Source organism: Podarcis muralis, chromosome 16, assembly GCF_964188315.1.
Source record: "Podarcis muralis chromosome 16, rPodMur119.hap1.1, whole genome shotgun sequence".
Classification (NCBI taxonomy): domain Eukaryota; kingdom Metazoa; phylum Chordata; class Lepidosauria; order Squamata; family Lacertidae; genus Podarcis; species Podarcis muralis.
In genome coordinates this window covers 18,687,413-18,707,101 of record NC_135670.1, presented here as the reverse complement: position 1 = coordinate 18,707,101, position 19,689 = coordinate 18,687,413, and the positions used below count along the sequence as shown (strand labels likewise).

The 19,689-nt window shown below is 47.8% G+C and overlaps 1 protein-coding gene across 1 annotated transcript in view; it reads left to right on the top strand.

The window, feature by feature from the left end:
* LTBP3 (latent transforming growth factor beta binding protein 3) overlaps window positions 1-19,689 on the top strand; it is a 47,010-nt gene that overhangs the window by 7,321 nt on the left and 20,000 nt on the right. Inside the window, exons 2-8 of the mRNA XM_077919974.1 lie at window positions 2,019-2,321; window positions 9,383-9,597; window positions 11,833-11,938; window positions 15,082-15,156; window positions 16,465-16,587; window positions 18,117-18,275; window positions 18,743-18,934. Of these exons, the coding sequence (XP_077776100.1) occupies window positions 2,019-2,321; window positions 9,383-9,597; window positions 11,833-11,938; window positions 15,082-15,156; window positions 16,465-16,587; window positions 18,117-18,275; window positions 18,743-18,934 (1,173 nt within the window). The remainder of the gene's footprint in view (window positions 1-2,018; window positions 2,322-9,382; window positions 9,598-11,832; window positions 11,939-15,081; window positions 15,157-16,464; window positions 16,588-18,116; window positions 18,276-18,742; window positions 18,935-19,689) is intronic.

The window sequence follows — 19,689 nt, the reverse complement described above, 5'->3', positions numbered from 1 at the left end:
TATTAGAGCGGTATGCTTCTGAATACCAGTTACTGACTTGCACACCTTTTGTTTGTTTGTATATTTTTAATCAAATTTGACCACTTACGCTGCATGTTAATAATACAAACACAAATGTGTTAAAGCTGTAGCATGGCAGAAAGTATGCTATGTTTGTTTGCTTTAAGCAAACTAATAATAATAAATAAATATGTGCACCCCCGAGACCACTCCATTGTAACTATCCAACCTCTCAAAATTTCCAAACCTCTTGCGATGATGGTTTGGCCCCTTTCCATTTTAAGATTTAAAGATTTAAAGATTTTAACTTAGTTTCAACCAGTGTACAACATGTTAAGAGAATTGAATGACACAAGGTAAAAATATAATAATGGATCACTTGATATGGAATGACCCAAAATAGGAATTAAGGGTGGTTGTTTTCTTAGGACGGTGGAGTTTGTGTGTGCTGTGTCCTGTTAGCGTTGTGGTGGATAGGAAATGCTCTGTGGGGTGGGGTAGGGGGATCCAAAATGGGGAGGTTGAGGAGAGTCAGCCAGCGGGGGAGTGAGAATTGTCCCCCAGTTTCATCTGAGGAATGTCGGAGGGTACGGACTCATTGATGGGGAGAGTACAGTCCTGCTTGGGGGCTGTCTGTCTGGCCGCTGTGAGAACCGGATGCTGTAATAGATGGGCCTTATCCACCCATATTCTTATCTGCCTGACTTATATGTTATAGGAAGAAGCTCCAAAGGGCATGTGCCACCACATTAAAGCCCCAGTTCCTACATTGTACAGAACAGACTTCCTGGCAAAGTGATATCTGCAGGAGGTCAACTTTAGGCCACAGTGTGTGGCAGGTTGGACTTAAGGCAGCCAAGGAATTTCCACACACCCTCCCCAAGGGGGATAAAAAAAATGTCCCTTACCGATCTTTCCCTGCTGGGTTGGCCCGTCCGTAGCTGGGCACCATGCCCTGCTCTTTTATTTGTTTTTTTTTGAATGGAGGGTGGCGTTTGGGCAGGACCAGCCTGCAGCTGCTGACTGTTGTCTGGGGATGAGTGTGTGTGCGTTGGAGTGGGCATGTTTGCCAGCTTCCCGGCTGCTGACTCAGCACTCGGAATTCAAAGAGGCTGAAATGTTGTTCTCTCAATCTTGGTAGCTGCAAATGTCTTTCTCCCCGCTCTTTGTCCAAAGGTTCGTTTTCTGGGAAAGGGGGAACCCTTGGAGCTGGGGAGTCATTCAGTGAAGAAGTGGCAGACATGTTTTTAAAAATTAAGTTCCTGACAGGCACTTGTGCGACATAAAACCGTACACATACATAAACACACACCCTCCAAAGTAGAGTATACCTTCCAACATTTATCCGATGAATTTTTTTATTATTTATACCTCACCTATTGGACTGGGTTGCCCCAGCTATTCTGGGCAGCTTCCAACATACTGTATTTTTCCGTGTATAAGACGATATTTTCCCCAAATTTTTCAAAGTTTAAAATTGGGAGTCGTCTTATACACAGAATGTTGCAATTATTTATTTTCTAATTTTGGGCTCAAAAAATAGGGGTCATCTTATACACGGAAAAATATAGAATATAAAAACATAATTAAACATTTTAAAAACTTCCCTCTAACAGGGCTGCCTTCAGATGTGTTCTAAAGGTTGTATAGTTATCTCCTTGGCTTGGCTTGGCTTTTTTTTTTTTTTTGCATAACTCCATACCCTCCAAAATTTATCCGATGAAAATAGGGATGTCCTAAGGAAAAGCAGGACATTCCAGGATCAAATTAAGCCTCTGTGGTCTCCTAACCTAACGACCTGGAAACTGGGATGGCTTCTGTAAATCCAGGACTGTCCTGGGAAAATAGAAGAGTCTGAAGTTGGAGATTTTACAGTTTGCCTGAACCATAGTGAGAGATATAAACATGCAAAGTGAAGCAGTACCCCACCCATATTAAGCACTGTTTGAAGTATCACAGGGTTTGATGCATCTCAAGTTAATGCTTCCCCTCTCTGTTTCTCCCCCCCCCCCCGGCAGTGGTTTGCCCTCTGCCCTGCATGAACGGTGGGCAGTGTACATCTGGGAACCATTGCTTGTGCCCTCCAGAGTTCACAGGGCGATTCTGCCAAGTGCCAGCCGGCCGCCAGAGCCAAAGCCAGCAGGCCCGACTGCCCGGTGAGGGCCTTGCCATGGAGACGGGCTCCAGCAAGCACGCCATCTACGCAGTCCAGCTCATCTCGGACGGCCACGGGGACACGGCCTCTGGGCCCGGCTCGAAAGGCACCATCAGCCACTCCACCTTCATGGTGCCTCTGGGCCCTGGACAACATTCATCCGAAGGTACCCGAGAAGGGGCATTTCTGTGTGGGTAGGGATGGATTCTGCTTTGAGAAGGGCACCGGCCACCATGGGAGAATTGCGGGTAGTTAGGTTAGGAGACCACAGAGGCTTAATTTGAACCCAACTGTGGGAACTTGTGTGTGAAATAAGATTCCCGAGCATGTGCAGAGTGCTTTTTTTAGTCCCCCGGCATCGGTGCTTAACTTCTCAGTGGCAAGTTGCTGAGACTCAATCCTGTCATGCGATCCACCCCAGCACCGCACAGCCCTTCCTCTAAATTCCACTGTTCATAGTTAAGAGAAAGAAGCACTCTGCATGCGCTCAGAAGCACTTTTGTCTAGGTGGTGGCAGGCTCTGTGGCTTAGTCCAGCTTACCTCTTGCCCAGAAACTGGAACTGGTAAGGTGGTAGATAAGCAAATGACAGAAAAGGGGTGCCTCTGACCATGTTAAGAATGACCACATCCAGCTCCTACAACACTTGTGGCTAAAAGAGACGTCTGTGAGATCAGCAGACGGAATTTCCAAGCAGGCTTAAACTCCATTACTGTTCTTTTCAGAAAAGGACCACAAATCTGAGGAATTTGCTGGGGTCACCATGTTATATATATGTGACCTAAAAAGGCAAAGGTAAAGGTAAAGGACCCCTGACAAGTTAAGTCCAGTTGCAGACTAGGCTTTACAGGCCTGACAGTTAAATCCAGTTGCAGACTAGGCTTTACAGGCCTAGGGAGCTGGTGTTTTCCACAGACAGTTTTTCCAAGTCATGTGGCCAGCATGACTAAGCTGCTTCTGGCGAAACCAGAGCAGCGCATGGAAATGCCGTTTACCTTCCCACTGGAGCGGTACCTATTTATATACTTGCACTCTGACATGCTTTTGAACTGCTAGGTAGGCAGGAGCTGGGACTGAGCAACAGGAGCTCACCCCGTCGCGGGGATTCAAACCGCCGACCTTCCGATTGGTAAGCCCTAGGCTCAGTGGTTTAGACTGTGGCATCTGAATATAGACTGCATTTTTAATCAAGACTTATATTGGCTTATATTTTGATCAGGTTCATAAAGTCTAAAAAGGGCTTGAATTCATAAATGTTTCATGCCAGGCAGAGAAAACCTTGGCCATTCCTGGTGGGCTATTTTCGGCCCATACTCCTGGTGGCACCTGTAGGGTTCGGAGGAGCTTGTTTAATTCTGTATCCAATGTGGGTTGGACTTGCAAGGCTGACATTAGGCGCCATGATTGTTCCTTAGGTACTGAGAGGGTAATTATTCCTGCTGCCTTTGATGGCAGTTTCATTTCTGGACCTCGAGGAGTGAAGGTGATTTGGGCCTGCAGTTTGGACAGCATATCTCTACCTAAGAGAGGTATTGGACACTCAGGTATATACAAAAACTGATGGGTTAAACGATGTCCCCCAATCTGGCATTCCAAAGGTTGGAGGAAAGACCTCTTAGCTGACTGACCAGTGGCACTTTTAATGACTACACTTTTGGATGCCTTTTTCTGCAATAGTTCTGGGAGTACTGAGTATTCAGCCCCAGTATCAATCATAAAGTCTATTAAATGGCTCCCTAATTGAATCGTGACCGTGGGCTCCTGGAAGCCTAACTTTATGGAGTCCGGTCGTTCCTAGTCTTGGGTGAAATCCTCCTCTGCCAGTCCAATGAAATTGTCTCTACTCTGTCCTTGTCCAGGTCTCTGATATCTTCCATTTCGGATCATTCCCCGTCCCCGTCCCTGGTTTCTTGGGCCGGAGCCTGGGCCTGGGCCTGGGCCTGGGCCTGGGCCTGGGCGTACTTCTTCCAACCTCAGGGGTTCAGGACACTCCCGCTTCCAATGACCCTCCTTCTTGCAATTCGCACATTGATTCCTTCCCAGTGGTGGATTCCTTCCCCGCCCTCTTCCTCCATTTAAGGGGCGGTAGTCTTGCTTCACTGCTGTGGCTAGCATTACCATCTTTTCCTTCTGCCACTTCTTCTTCTCTTGCTTCTCAGTCTCATCCCTATTCCGATAAACTCGGCGTGCAATGGCCATAATTTGGCTCATCAGCATCCCTTCCCATCCTTCTGATTTCTGAATTTTCTTACGAATGTCAGAAGCGCACTGGGCCACAAATGTAGCAGTAATCATTCTACTGTTTTCAGGGGCTTCAGGGTCAAAAGGAGTCCATATACGATAGGCTTCCTGCAGCCTCTCTAAAAAGTCTCCCGGACTCTCATTTGGTTTCTGTTCTACTTCTGAGACTTTAGACATATTAGTGGGCTTCTGGCATGCCCTGCAGATACCTTGCACAAGCGTCTGGCGGTAAGTGGTAAGTCTGGCCAGATGAATTGCATTGTTTGGATCCCAATTAGGATCTTCCAAGGGAAAGTTATCTTGGAGATGACGGTCAATATTAAAAATATTTCCCACTCTGGCCTGCTCACGCAGATATATCTGTGCCTTTTCAATTATGTCTCTTCTTTCCTCAGTGGTGAACAGAGTATTCAGAAGCTGGCGACAATCTGTCCAAGTAGGACTATGAGTATTTATTATTGAAGTCACCAAGTCCATCATAGCCTGAGGTTTTTCTGCAAAAGATGGGGTGTGTGTTTTCCAATTCATCAGATCCGTAGTTGTGAATGGAATGTACTGAAGGGTCGAAGTTCGAGGTGGCCTTGGTCCAGGTAGCCCGTTAACCAGCACAGGCTCCTCAAGTGCATCAAATACTCTTCTGAGAGGGGCTACTACGTGATCTTTCTCTTCGCTTTGCTCTAGGGGCCTCAAATCATAGGGGATGGTATTTGTCCCAAGGCGTTCTTTTAGCAGCTTAATACGCCTGGCTGTATTGCTTGCTGACCGATTAAGGTCTCCCTGTAACTTCTGTAATAATTCTCTAGGACTTGGATGTACAGGGGTTTGGGGTAGGCAATCAGTTGTTCCACTAAAAGAGACTGTAGATGGAGTTCTACTGGGACTCACAGATGGAATAACCACTTCTGCTTGGGCTTCATTATAGGACTCCAATGCCTCCTGAAGATATTTATCATAATCTATCAAGGAGTCAAGTTCTGTGTCTCTACCCCCATTATTCGTTCCACTTTCTTGCCTTGGGGTTACAACTGGTGGAGGGTTTGGATTATGCTCCCTTCGATGTGGAGCATAGGGTGGAGGTGGAAGCACCTCTTCCTCTGGTCCCTCAAAAATGGGTTTGAGTTTATTTGGCAAGATTCCTTTCCTAGCTTCGGCTTTTACAGCCAATAATTTGCATCGTTGGACTTTGCATTCCCTTATCCATGGAGGATTTTTATTTAATGTGCTCAGCCAGGAATCTATATATGAAAATTGTTCTGGGCACCCTCCAGTTTCTTTGGTGATGTTAGACCAAAGTTTGCTTACTAAATTTATATCAAAAGTTCCCTGAGATGGCCATCCAGTATTTTGTTTTGGCCATTCTAGTTCACATAACGTTCTCAAGCGCTCTGGCGTCATTTTGACTCCATATGCCCCTGAGAAGGCTTTCTTAAAATTATTTAACATACATTCAAGAGGTGTATTTCCCCCCTTTGAACCCCCAACTCCCATTGTATGGCCCTGTGAAGTATCCACTCAGTCACTCACACACACGCTTCGTGGGGTTTCTTGCCCAGATGGAGTCGCCTCACTGGGAACCGAAGTACTACCCACTCCACACTCAGGTCAGCTACAGATTGCTCTGTACTTTCTCACACATACAATGCGCAAGATACTTCACCACACTCTACCTCCCATTCTTCCCTTTCCGCCCACCAGACCACCATCTGATATACCCAACCACCTAGCGTACTCAGTTCCCACTTACTGAGACGCAGAAGTTTGATCAAGACTTCTCTTCCTCCCAATTAATTGGAGGGCCAAAAATCCCTTTGTGCACTTACCCCTTGGTTGGTTCCGTTTCCCCCCGGTCCGTCGCCGCCAGTGAGCAGGGTATCAGACAGACGAGACTGCTGCGTTCCCCTGGAAAAAATTTTTCCATGCGCGCTGGGTAGGCAGTTTAGAGATCCTCTCTCTTGTACCCTGCTCAGTAGAGCGAAGGGGCTGCGTTCCAGCAGACCACTTATCCGAGTCACAGGAGCACCATAAAATGTAGCACCCTGCTTGTGGTTAACGCTTAGCTGGAATGAAATATTCAACGCAGCAATAGAGAAATTAAAATAATAATTTATTTGTCAGACAAATAAATGAGAGGCACAGTGGTATATGGTTACCAAGCTCTGGCCTGGCCTCCTGCCATTATGGCCAGCACTTATATTCCCTTAATCCAGCCCCCTTTGCTCCTCCTTGGGCTGCCTCTGTCCAATCAGCCTGGTTGGATTTCCTATTGGCTGATTGCTATAACCAATCCTAAAAGATACACCCACATCCTCCTGTCCTTATATGGAGCACAAAGAGCTATATATTGTTACATCTATAAATGACAAATAAGTAGTAATATATCTTACATGTGTCTCAACAAGGAATATTAATTACCAGCTCACCTCTTGCCCTCTTCGCCCTATTGCCTTCTAAAACAAATGGTTAATCTTAAATTTTTATCTTAAACATATGTCAAGGATCTTGAGTTTCACATCAACATTGAAAGATCTCCTTCATTTTGAAGGTTTCTAAACAAATGTCTGACAACTATATATCAGGAGCGCCCAGATAGCGTCTTCTTGTCTGGCAGGGGGGGGCTACGCTGGTGACTGACTTAATTTCAGGATAAATACAACTCTTACAACTATATGAAATAAGAATCTAGCATTTCTTAAATCCTTTGCATAATTACATTTAAGCCAATATATTTAAGCTAATATATTTCATACATTATCATAGGTAACCTTTTAAAAGAATAAAGCTTCTCAAAATAGAAAGGAAGGAACTCAGTAAAAAACAGGTTTTAAAAGGAACCCCTTCAGTTTACCCCCCCTTCAGCCATCTGCTCTCCTCTTTAGCTGTTCCCAATATTTATTGCTCTTTTAACTCTCTCAGTTTAAGAAAGAAACTGCTTTTAAAAAAGACTTCCCAGAAATGCTCTTTTTCTGCCAGCTAGATGCTTCTCCATTGCTCTTGGCCTTTTTAACCTTAGGAAGAAGATCTGGCTCATTTTACTGGGAGGCACATTGGTATCATTTTTACTCATTCCTAATTATGTTTATCTCTGCTTTTTTATCTTCTGTAACATGTAAGGTCAATGTCCTGCTCTCAGTCTGTAATTCCAGCTTTTACGACTTTGAAAGTTATTTTCCTGCTATAAATCAAGGGGGCCCCTTGTCTTAGGAGAATGGCCAAGGTTTTCTCTGCCTGGCATGAAACATTTATGAATTCAAGCCCTTTTTAGACTTTATGAACCTGATCAAAATATAAGCCAATATAAGTCTTGATTAAAAATGCAGTCTATATTCAGATGCCACAAGACCACAGTGCCACCCACCTCCCATATGTGACCTAAGGTAAAGGTAAAGGTACCCCTGCCCATACGGGCCAGTCTTGACAGACTCTAGGGCTGTGCGCTCATCTCACTCTAGAGGCTGGGAGCCAGCGCTGTCCGCAGACACTTCCGGGTCACGTGGCTAGCGTGACAAGCTGCATCTGGCGAGCCAGAGCAGCACACGGAAACGCTGTTTACCTTCCTGCTAGTAAGCGGTCCCTATTTATCTACTTGCACCCGGGGGGTGCTTTTGAACTGCTAGGTTGGCAGGCCCTGGGACCGAGCAGCGGGAGCGCATCCCGCCGCAGGGATTCAAACCGCCGACATGCGATTGGCAAGTCCTAGGCGCTGAGGTTTTACCCACAGCGCCACCCGCGTCCCATATGTGGCCTAGGAGCTACCAAAATGGCAACTGCTTCTAGCAGCTGCCTTCTCTTGCAGCCTAGTAAATAAACCCAAAAAATTCACTAATAAAATAAACACAGAAAAGCCACACTACAGTGGTGCCTCGCAAGACGAAATTAATTCGTTCCGCAAGTTTATTCTTCTTGCGAGTTTTTCATCTTGCGAAGCACGGTTTCCCATAGGAATGCATTGAAAATCAATTAATGCGTTCCTAGGGAAACCGCTTGCCAGGCTGGCGGTGCGGAGAAGGGCTTTTCTCCCCACCGCAAGCCTTCAGGACAGGTACGGGAACAGAGGGGAAGGCGTGCAGCGCTTTCCCTCTGTTCCCGGGGCTTGCGTGGGAGGAGGGTTTTTCCTCCCCACCGCCAACATTCAGAACAGCATTCTGAATGTTGGCGGTGGGAAGGAAAACCCTCCTCCCACCCCAAGTCTTCAGGAAAGCCATCCGAAGCCGGGCGGCGGGAGAAGGTGTCCCCGCCCCCCCCCCCGCCCGGCATCGGAGCTTCGTTCTGATGGCGGGCGGCGGGAGAACGCGTTCCCGCCCCCCCCGCCCGGCATCGGAGCTTCGTTCCGATGGCGGGCGGCGGGAGGAGGTCCGAGGACAGTGGGGAAGACACGCTGCACTTCCCCGCTGTCCCGGAGATTTCCCTATGGGCTTTCGTCTTGCGAAGCAAGCCCATAGGGAAAATCGTCTTGCGAAGCAACTCGCAAACGGAAAACCCTTTCGTCTAGCGGGTTTTCCATCTTGCGAGGCGTTCGTCTTGCGGGGTACCACTGTATTTTTAGTAGCCTGCTAAGGAGCTAGATGTCTGTATTTCCATACAGTACTAACTGCAGAGGAGACCATGCCCCCTTTGCTAGTGGTGACTAGTGCATTTTGGGATTGGTAGGGCGGGAGTCATGGAGGAAAACAGTAGGTGGCGCCAGAGCCAATGACAGGTGTAGGCAAATCATTTCACTTTTTGTCTCCTTCCTTCTGCTGAGTTCTAAGGAGACTAAAGAGGAGGAAGCTGACAGTCAAGGCCAGGGATGATGGGAGTCGTAGTTCAGCAATGACTCGAGGGCCAAAGGTTCCCCATACCTGAATTATGCAAACACAAGAGCCTTTGGCCACGTGCAGGGGTGCATTTGCCTCCGTACATGCCAGACTGCCCAACATTTTTGAGATTTCCCAGGGAGTGCTTGCAGGTCAGAGGGAATGGCCAGGTAGCTCACCTTTTTGCCCTCTAGTTCAGGTGCACCAGCCGCTGGTCAATGTCCGGGTACATCACCCCCCGGACGCCTCAGTGCAAGTCCACCGGATCGACAGCCTCAGCTCGGAGGGAAGTGGACCAGGCAGCCAGCAACACCTGATCCAGCACCCTGCTCCCAAGCCCGCTTATACCAGGCCCCCCACCCAGAAGCCCCTAGGACGGTGCTTTCAGGAAACGATGCCTAAACAGTCGGTGAGTGGAGTGGTCTTTTGGCAATTCTGATGCATAGGAATGGCACCCAAGCAGAGAAACACAGTTAATTTTGCAAGAATATGATGGGAGAGGGGATTTTTCTTCCTCACAAGCGCTGAAATCTGGATACCATTCCCTAAAACTAATCAGCAGGATGTTTCAGCAGACAAAAGGAGGTGATTTTAAATCCACACATAATTCTCTAATGGGATTTGCTTTGCCACAGAATGTGACGGTTGCCCATCAAACTTGATTCCTTGGATGGGCCAATTTGGGGGGGGAGGGGATGGACCCGGAAGGTCTTGGCCAGATTTTTTTTTTTTTTGTTTATTCTACAAATCAAAGCACATACATATTTTAATAGTTGCTGTCTTCCTGTTCTAATGTGCTGGATGAGGAAAAATAGAAGTAAATAGAAGAGAGCCAGTGTGGTGTAGTGGTTAAGAGCGGTAGACTCCTAATCTGGGGAACCGGGTTCGCGTCTCCGCTCCTCCACCTGCAGCTGCTGGGTGACCTTGGGCCAGTCACACTTCTTTGAAGTCTCTCAGCCCCACTCACCTCACAGTGTTTGTTGTGGGGGAGGAAGGGAAAGGAGAATGTTAGCCGCTTTGAGACTCCTTAAAGGGAGTGAAAGGCGGGATATCAAATCCAAACTCTTCTTCTTCTTCTTCTTTCTCCAGCTCCAGCATCATCATTAGAACCAGCCCCAAATTATGAAAACCATTGGGTCTTAAGCCAGGACTACCTTAGCTGGTTTGATAATCCAGCCCTGATGAAAAGAAATCCTATATTTCTACCGTCTGAAAAAATAATAATTCGAATCTAGAGCCAAGTAGAGATAGTATCAATGGTTCCGAAACTTTCCAGGGGATCACAGGCTGTTGCTTGCAAACCAGCCAGTTGTTCACAATCCATAGAACCTTTGGCCTCAGATGGCTTTAGCAAAGAATTAGATGCAGAAGAGATGTTTGCAATAGCTGGATGGAGCTTCCACATGCAAAAGCTCCATACCTGAGCATCAGACATTAAGGACAAATAAGAGAGGATGGGTACCCCCAACTAGCTGGCTGGCTGGAGACAAGAGTTCAAGGCAGGCTGTAGTTTAGTTCATCACAGCATGGCATTTTATTTTATTTTTCCATGTTGCAGAAGCAATAGTTGCACAAACTGGGTTTGGGGGCACATTTGGACGAACATTAACAAAATTTATATATGTCAATTTTAAATGCCTTTTTTATTTGTGTTTTATTTCCTGCAAATAGCTTTGGGACGCCTCTGGATGTGTGAAGCAACATACAAAACAACGAATTAAACTAATATCTCAAACACATGGCTGCAGCTGCTCAGCTTGCGAAAACCAGCCGCAGGCATTCCAATGGTCCATGAGATCTAGGCACTTAAAAATGCAGAAATAAAACCAGCCCGTCCTTTAGGTGTAGCGGGTGTTCCACGCATAGTGTGGAGGCTGGTGGGAGAAAGGTTTAAGGGCTTCTCCGCACTGTGGTTTAATGCCTATAGCAAGCTTCCTGTATCTCCACTAAATTCTGCATTGCCCATGTGACATTCTACTCCTCCAATTCACTGCTTCCAAACACTTTTCTTTCCCTCAGTCCCGATTTTCTCATACCAGGGATACTCCCAAAAAAGGAGGTAAAGGTAAAGGGACCCCTGACCATTAGGTCCAGTCGTGACTGACTCTGGGGTTGCGGCGCTCATCTCGCTTTATTGGCTGAGGGAGCTGGCGTACAGCTTCTGGGTCATGTGGCCAGCATGATTAAGCTGCTTCTGGCGAACCAAAGCAGTGCACGGAAACGCCATTTACCTTCCCGTTGGAGCGGTACCTATTTATCTACTTGTACTTTGACATGCTTTCGAACTGCTAGGTAGGCATGAGCAGGGACCGAGCAACGGGAGCTCACCCCGTTGTGGGGAATCGAACTGCCGACCTTCTGATCGGCAAGTCCTAGGCTCTGTGGTTTAACCCACAGCGCCACCCGCATCCCTCAAAAAAGGAGAGGGTATGATAAAATCCGGACTGAGAGAAGGGAAAGTGTGGAGAGGTAGTGATTTGGAAGACAGCAGCATGCAAACAATGGAGAACTAAGGGAGGTACAAGAAGCTTACTGTCCACATCAAACCACAGTATGGATGGCCCCCGAGTGATGTGGGTGTGCATGAGATTTCTAGGTGGAGTTCATGAAATCTTCTATTTCAACCTTTGCCTGTCCTGCTCAGTGTGGAAGCAACCCTCTCCCGGGCCTCACCAAGCAAGAAGATTGCTGCGGCAGCATCGGCACCTCCTGGGGGCAGAATAAATGCCACAAGTGCCCCCACTTGCAATGTAAGTCTCTCTTGCCCCCCACTTCCAAGTTCTGCACCTCTTCCCTCTAACCTAGAAACTTTGCAGGGAGCGGGTGGATGATTAAAAGTGTTGGATAGCGACCTGGGAGCAGGGGTGGAGGAAGGGGTGGGGGTGGGTGGGTCGCCCCACATGTCACCACTGGGTGTGTGTGTGACAAAATGGCAGGCGGCGCTCACCGCAGGGCCTGCAGTGCGCCTGAGCCACGCGTCTCTCCTGGGAGTGACGTGGTGGTTTGGGCGCCCACAGGCTCTTCGCTGCCCCAAATGGTCCGCCCACCGCCTCCCCCTCAGCCGTAGGGTGGCTGAGTGGAAGGAGGCAGGCAGACTCCTCAGAGCCCCCACAGAGCGTCCTGCCCCGGCTCACCCCACCCCCATAGGCGGCTGCCCCCGCCCCTGGGCGCAGGGCACGCACGCTGCCCCAGGCGCCCAATCAGCTTGTTCCGCTGCTGCCTGGGAGACAAGGGTTCCCATATCCACAAAGCTGTGAAGCTTGCTGGGTGATCTGGGCCTAGTTACTGTCTCTCAGCCTTACCTACCTCATAGGACCCTTGTGAGGATAAAATGGGGTTGGGGACAGCTGTGTGCACCTCCTTGAGCACCTGTCGTTTTAGGTTGCATCCTGTTTGCAGCTTCTCTTTCCTCTCAACACTCTCGCGCCTCAAAATGAGAATCACACCGAAATGTTGGAAGGGACCATGAGGGTCATTTAGTCCAACCCCTGCAATGCAGGTATCTTTCACCTAATGTAGAGCTCAGATCCAGGACCCTGAGATTAATCACCTCAAATTCATCCTCTGGAAAGCAAAGGAGCAACCATGGCTGCCTTTGCCTTCTCTAGATTAGTTAGTACTAGAAAACTTTCTATCCAAATGATGTACTCCCTATTGTAAACAACACTGTTATTTTCTTACCCTACAAGCATCTGTCTGCATTTAATTGCAACAGGTAAGTCTAGCCAAATTCACAAGCCATTCTCTGCATGCTCTGCATACCAGCACTCTCGATATTAGGAGCGGAATATGTGCTTTGAATGCAGAAGGTCCCACATTCGAATCCCAGCTAAAAAATAGATCAGGTGGCAGGAAACTCTTCTGTGACTGAGACCCTGGAGAACTGCTGCCTGTCCAAGGAGACAGTGCTGGACGGAAGCTGGCTGTCTGAGACGGTGTTCCAGAGAAGGGGCTTTAGCTCAGTTTTCAAAAATCTCCTTTGCATGCCTAAGCTTTCCGCCACAATCTCTGACGCTGCTTTTTTCTGAGGTGTTGCCAGACAGAGCAGAGCCTAGTGGGCACGATGGACAAACAAGCTGTAAAAGGCAGCTTCCTGCATCCCCTATAAAACAGGAGAAGAGTTTCCCATTCCTGCATCTGCTAGCCCGGAAGAAGCTGTACCTGCTGCATTTCGGCCTGTCTTGCAGTTTAAATACATAAACACACTGTGAGGGAAGCTGAGGTTTTTGTTTAAAGAGAGCTTTCGGATGCATTTTCACAACTGGCAAGGGATGGCTGGGGAGGGACGATGAGAGAGGTTTTGCCCCATATGTCTAGCGTCTTGCTTGCAAGGACAGGGGGGTGGCTGGCACTGGTTTGGGGGAGCCAAGCTCTCCCCCTCCTAGACCCTGCCTGAATGGATTTTCTAGCTTCATGAAATCAGCCGCGCAAGGGGCCGGATCTGTTTGTGTTGGACGAGGCCTGGAATGTGCTCAGGCTGTGGGCCCTCCCTCTTCCCTTCCAGCCCCAAGGCAGTATGCAGGCCCCTCCGCTTCACTTTCCCGCAGCTGGCTGGCTGGCTTGGCAACTGCCCCCTTGGCAACCACAACTCGGCGCCCCTCCCTGCAAGGCTAATGTTTAAAAGATGATGTCCAAAATGGCAAGGAAGGGGACGTTTTGCAGGGCTTCTCGGATTATGCACCATGCCGTCGTTGGCACTTCTGCAAATGGGGAAGGGTTGTAGCTCGGTGGCAGAACACCTGCTTTGCTTGCAGAAGGTCTTGGGTTCAGTCACTCAGGGCACCTCCCAGTATGACTAGCAGAGACTTCTGTCTGAAACCCTGGGCAGCCACTGTCAATCAGTGTGGGCGGTTCAGAGTGAGAGGGACCAGAGTTCTCTGAGTCAATAGATGGCAGCTTTCTAGGAGTTCTTATTGCCATTTCAAGCATTCAGGCCAGGCAGACCAGGGCTTTTGTATTGCTCATGTTTTGACCCCTGCAGGATTTTGATGCTTTCTTTTGGGAGCCTGCACTGAAGTGGGGTTACTTTAAAGATGAACTGTAGTTGCAATAGCCTTATGGAATTCTGCACAGACTGGCTGCAGTCATATACATTTTCACCTGGCAGCAAGCCCCATTGAATTCTGAGTAATGTATAGGACTTCACTGTTTGCTGCTCCCCCCATGAGATTAAATGTGCTTAGAACTGGCCTTCTGAAAGGCCTAGATATGTTTGTTTGTTTGTTGGTTGGTTGGTTGGTTGGTTGGTTCCTATTAAATAGAAAAGAGCTGTTCAACAGTGGAACAGACTCCCTCAGGAGATCATGGACTCTCCTTCATTGGAGGTTTCTAAGCAGAGGTCGGGTGGCCATCTGTCAGGGATTCCTGGATTGCAGAGGGTTGGACTAGATGACCCCTGGGGTACCCGCCAACTCTGTTTTTCCATTATTCTCTGACCCCAACTGCCTGGTTGTTTGCCTGCTCCCTGGTGTTCGGCATAAAATATCTATAAATACCGTATTTTTTGCTCTATAAGACTCACTTTTTCCCTTCTAAAAAGCAAGGGGAAATGTGTGTGCGTCTTATGGAGCGAATGCAGGCTGCGCAGCTATCACAGAAGCCAGAACAGCAAGAGGGATTGCTGCTTTCACTGCGTAGCGATTCCTCTTGCTGTTCTGGCTTCTGAGATTCAGAATATATTTTTTTTCTTGTTTTCCTTCTCCAAAAACTAGGTGCGTCTTGTGGTCTGATGCGTCTTATAGAGCGAAAAATACAGTAAATATTTCAGAATATCAGAATCAGTCCTGTTGCTTTGAGATCATAGGCTGCCTTTGGCAATCCCCATCACTCGAGGATGGGAGTTGCTGTACATATGTGTGATATTCATTAAATGCATGCATTTTTCCTCTTTCAGACTTGGGGGTGCAGAAAACGCTGGGGAGTGACTGCCCACAGGGATACAAGCGACTGAACAGCAGCCATTGCCAAGGTATAAAAGTGGGGTGGAGACTGAGAGATGGAATGTACCACTTGGGAGGGGGGATCCTCTTTGCTTTTGAGAATTGTGAGCTAGTATTAGGCCACATTCTCACCACACATTGAAAACACTTAAAGGCTCCCCCCCCCAAAGAGTCATGGGAACTGTAGTTTGTTATGGGTGTTAAGAGTTGTTAGGAGGTCCCTATTTCCCTCCCACAGAACTACAGTTCCCAACGTGGTTTAACAATCAATCCCTCTTCACAGGGAACTCTGGGAATAGGGACCTCCTAACCACTCTCCACACCCTTAACAAACTACAGCTCCCAGAATTCTTTGAGGGAAGCCATGGCTGTTTAAAGTGGTATCGTAGTGCTTTAAATATATGGTGTGAATGTGGACCAAGGTTGACTGATACAGCTGAAAGCTTGGGCCATGGTTCTGTCGTCCAGGGGGAGGAAAAAACTTAAACACAATGCAGAGTTTCCAAAAAATAGATCAAAGGCAATTGTACTTCATCCAGCAGAGCTTTACTACTACTGAAGGCAAATGAGCACAATGGTCACAAATCCAATACATTCAGGATTGGCACAGTCCAGAAGAAATCCAGTTGCAGCAGACTTAACTTAAAACTTACAATAGTTATAACAAGTCTAAAACTTAACACTTCGCATACTATGTACAGAACACCATAGCAGGAAGAAGAGAGATAGGAAGAGAAAGTGAAACTCAGGCTCTTTCTGGCCTTACTTATATAGTCAGCATGACAGAAGAGATAAGAGAACCAGTTTAAGACAGCTGTACTTAGCTTCTCTGAAGGAATAACCCAAACATCATGAAGCTTCTTTCACACAGAGAAGCTTCCAGAAACTTCCAGAACCCTCTTGAATGAATTAAGAGTAGGAAAGATCTCTGCACATCAGACCAATACTTTCTGCACTAAGAAATGCAGACTGACAGGTTCGACTCGAAACAGTGACGATTTTGTGGATGACTGAGTACGCCAGCCTTGACTCAATCATCTGTAAATGGAGCATAACAGCCCCAAGACTCTGGAATAAATCTACAAGGTGCCTTCTCTTTCACCAATGGAACACAGAGCCTGGTCCATTGGGAGGTTCTCCCGCACAAGCCCATTGAAATGAATGCACCAAGATGCAAGGGCACCAAGATTCACCCAGAGAGTGTACGTTCGCTTGTTCCCAAGAATGGGAACAAAGAATTCCCAAGAATGGAGACAAAAGGCAGCTTTGGAGATTGCTCTGTTTTTCCCCCACCTGCCCCCACCACTGGAACTGCCCTGTGTCTCTTCCTCCCACAGACATCAACGAGTGTGCCATGCAAGGAGTCTGCCAGGGGGGCGAATGCTTGAACACCCAAGGGAGCTTCCGCTGCGCATGCAAGCCAGGACATGTCCTGGGGCCTTCGCGGACCCATTGTGTGCGTACGTATCTTGGCTGGGGAGGTGGGAAGATCTCTCATATCTAAAAAACCCATCCTCTCTCTGCTCCCTCCCTCCCCAAAGAATATAATCCCTATCACATGGGTCTTAAGTCCTTTCTGCGCCTTGTCTGGCCCACAGCTGACAATAAGCAAATGTCAATACTGACAGCCATAATATTAAAGTACTGGTAGCTGGGACCATAGAATTGTAAGATTCAGGGGCTGGTGCAGATAAAGGAGTTAGTCTGAGTCAGGGCTTGTGGGTCTTTCAGAACCATGGCTCAACTCTGCACTCTGTGCATGATCAGAGTCTTTTCTGCCAATGCTGTTGCTATTTTCTTTATCGTCATCCATTGCTTGTCCTAGTAAGAGTCTTCCTGATCAGGGTTCCAGCCAGACATATCCTACAGCTCAAGGGGGACACATAACTGCCTACCCTCCAGTTTTACTTTCCTCATACAAGATTTTCTGGCTCCTGGAGGCCAGTGAGCATGCTCAGTCCTCTTTGGGCTTCTGCTTGGGCTTTCTGCCCCCTCTTAAGTCTTTCCACCCACTTTTATATTTTGGACATCTGCAAACCTCCAGCTTCCTTTGAACACGCTGATACCTCCCTGTAGTTTCTCAATGAACTGGCCTCGTTTTTTTATTGGCACTCGTCACCTGAGTTTGCTGTCAGAAGGAAGTGATGGAATGCTTCACCCATTCCTTGGTACAGGGACCTGTGACGATGGCTGTGCTGCAGACACCAAACTGTCTTTTTGCCCATTATAGAGGAGACTGACTCCTCAGCTGCTGTGGTTGACACCATACTGTTAAAGCACATTGCTTCCCGCTAAGAATCCTGGGAACTGTAGTTTAGCTCTGTGAGGGGGGGAAATGGCAGTTCCTAAGATTCTTTGGGGCAGCCATGTCCTTTAAATGTATCATGTGGGTGCTGGTTTCTTTCTGCTGACTCTATACCTTGTAGTGGGATTTAGTGGCCAGGCTTTCTGTGGAGAATTTGAGGTTTATTATTTTTGAGGTATTTTATTTTATGCATCATATTTTTAATCCTGCACTTTGACCCAGGGTGTTTGGGGCAGCATACTAGGCTTTCCCCCTCCCAGTCCTGTTTTATCCACAAAAGAACCCTGTGAGGTAGGCTAGGCCGAAAGAAAGAGACAGGCCAAGAATCCCACTTTCCATTGCAGCAACACAACAACCCTGTGATGTAGGTTAGGCTGAGAGGAAGAGATGGCCAAGATTTTTCCCGTTACCTTTTAACCCCATAACGCTCCTGTGAGGTAAGTTAGATGGAGAGAAAGAGGCTGACCAAGAATATCCCCCTCTTCCATTTTTAGTCACACAACAACCCTATGAGGTAGGCTAGGCTGAAAGAGAGGAACTAGCATACAGTCGTTGAGTGAGTTTACCAGGCCAGTGGGTTTTTGAAACTGGGTCTCTTAATCGTTGTCCTTGTTTTCTCTTGTGACCCCCTAACCTCTCTCTCTCTCTCTCTCTCCCCCCTTCTCTTTGTGGGGACGACGATAGCGGAGAAGGCTGGGGAGAAGAGTTTGTGCTTCCGACTGGTGAGCCCTGAGCACCTATGCCAGCACCCACTGCCCACCAAGCTCACCCGCCAGACTTGCTGCTGTAGCGTGGGCAAGGCCTGGGGGGCGCGTTGTGAGCGCTGCCCAGCCGACGGAACCGGTAAATAGAAGAGGTTTTTCCCCTCTCTCCCATTTCCTCCTGCGTTCTGCCACACCTGGACCCGATGTTCCCCACCCCTGTTTTGTACAAAATCATCTTTGTTTTCCCTGGGCATTTGGAAAACACCAAAGACATGCTATTGTACTGTTCAGTCTGTTTTTTAAAAATGTTTTATTTACTTATCTTTTAATATGTTTTTATTGAGGGATTCTCCATAAGTACATTCAGTGCAAACAGAAATGTCTTCAAATTTATTCTGATAGTTAACAATGATGGGGACAGGTGTACATCACTAGGAAGGGTATTCCACAACTAGGGAGCCACCACTGAAAAGGCCCTGTCAAAGGCCAGTGCCAACTGGGCAGCCCTCAGCAGTGGTGCCACCGACAAGGCCTCACCTGCCAATTGTAGGGTCATGCCACTGTTTGTGTGACCAATTTTCTGTCTCTCTTTTTCCACCTGGACAGCTTCTTTCAGAGAGATCTGCCCTGCAGGAAAAGGCTACCATATCCTCACCTCACACCAGACTCTGACGATCCAAGGCGAGAGTGATTTCACACTCCAGATCCACCCAGACGGCAACACAGACCTGCAGCAACAACAACCCGTGGAGCCGCCCACCCGCCCACCTGTGGGCAGCGACTCACAGGAGCCAGAAGGTCAGTTCCCAAATGGGTGGGCAGGCAAGCCAAAAGCTTCCTGAAGTTGTGGGGCAAGTGGATTTCTTCCACTTGCATCTTTGAGTTCTTTCCCCCTCATAGTATGGAATGAAACATCTGCTTCTCAAATTTTGGAAGGTTGGTGGGCTATAAGGTTGAATGAAGTACCGTGTGTGTGTTTATTACAGAGGCTGTGATCCCCAGTTTTTCTCCCCCATTGCCTAGAGCAGCCTTCCCTAAGCTGGTGCCCCCCAGATGTTGGTGGGCTATAATTCCCATCAGCCCAAACCATTGGCCTTGCTGCCTTGGGCTTATGGAGTCTAGTAACATCTGGAGGGACCACCCACCCTGTTTTAACAAAAGCCAGTTAAAACAAAGCAGGATCGAACCCCGACTTCAGGTCCTGACTTGTTAAATGACCTTGGTTAGGGCAAACCACAGTTCCCTGGGTTTCTATATAATGTAATGCTCTGACTTCTTCCATAGTAAAAGTGGGAGCTGTCACGCTTCTCATCTCACACCTGAATGAGGAAGAAGGAAATAGGAGAAGGGGTGTCACCACCCGACCCTCAATGATTGGCCATGCTAGCTGGGGCTGATGGGAAGTTGGAGTCTAATAACATCTGGAGGGCACCAGGTTGGGGATACCTGGTCTAGAATGTGTGTGTTTGTGTGTGTGATATTTCCTGGGAGCAGGGGTGGAGATGGAGGAGGTCTGCATTAAACTCTACCTATTTCTGCCTCCATTTCAATGC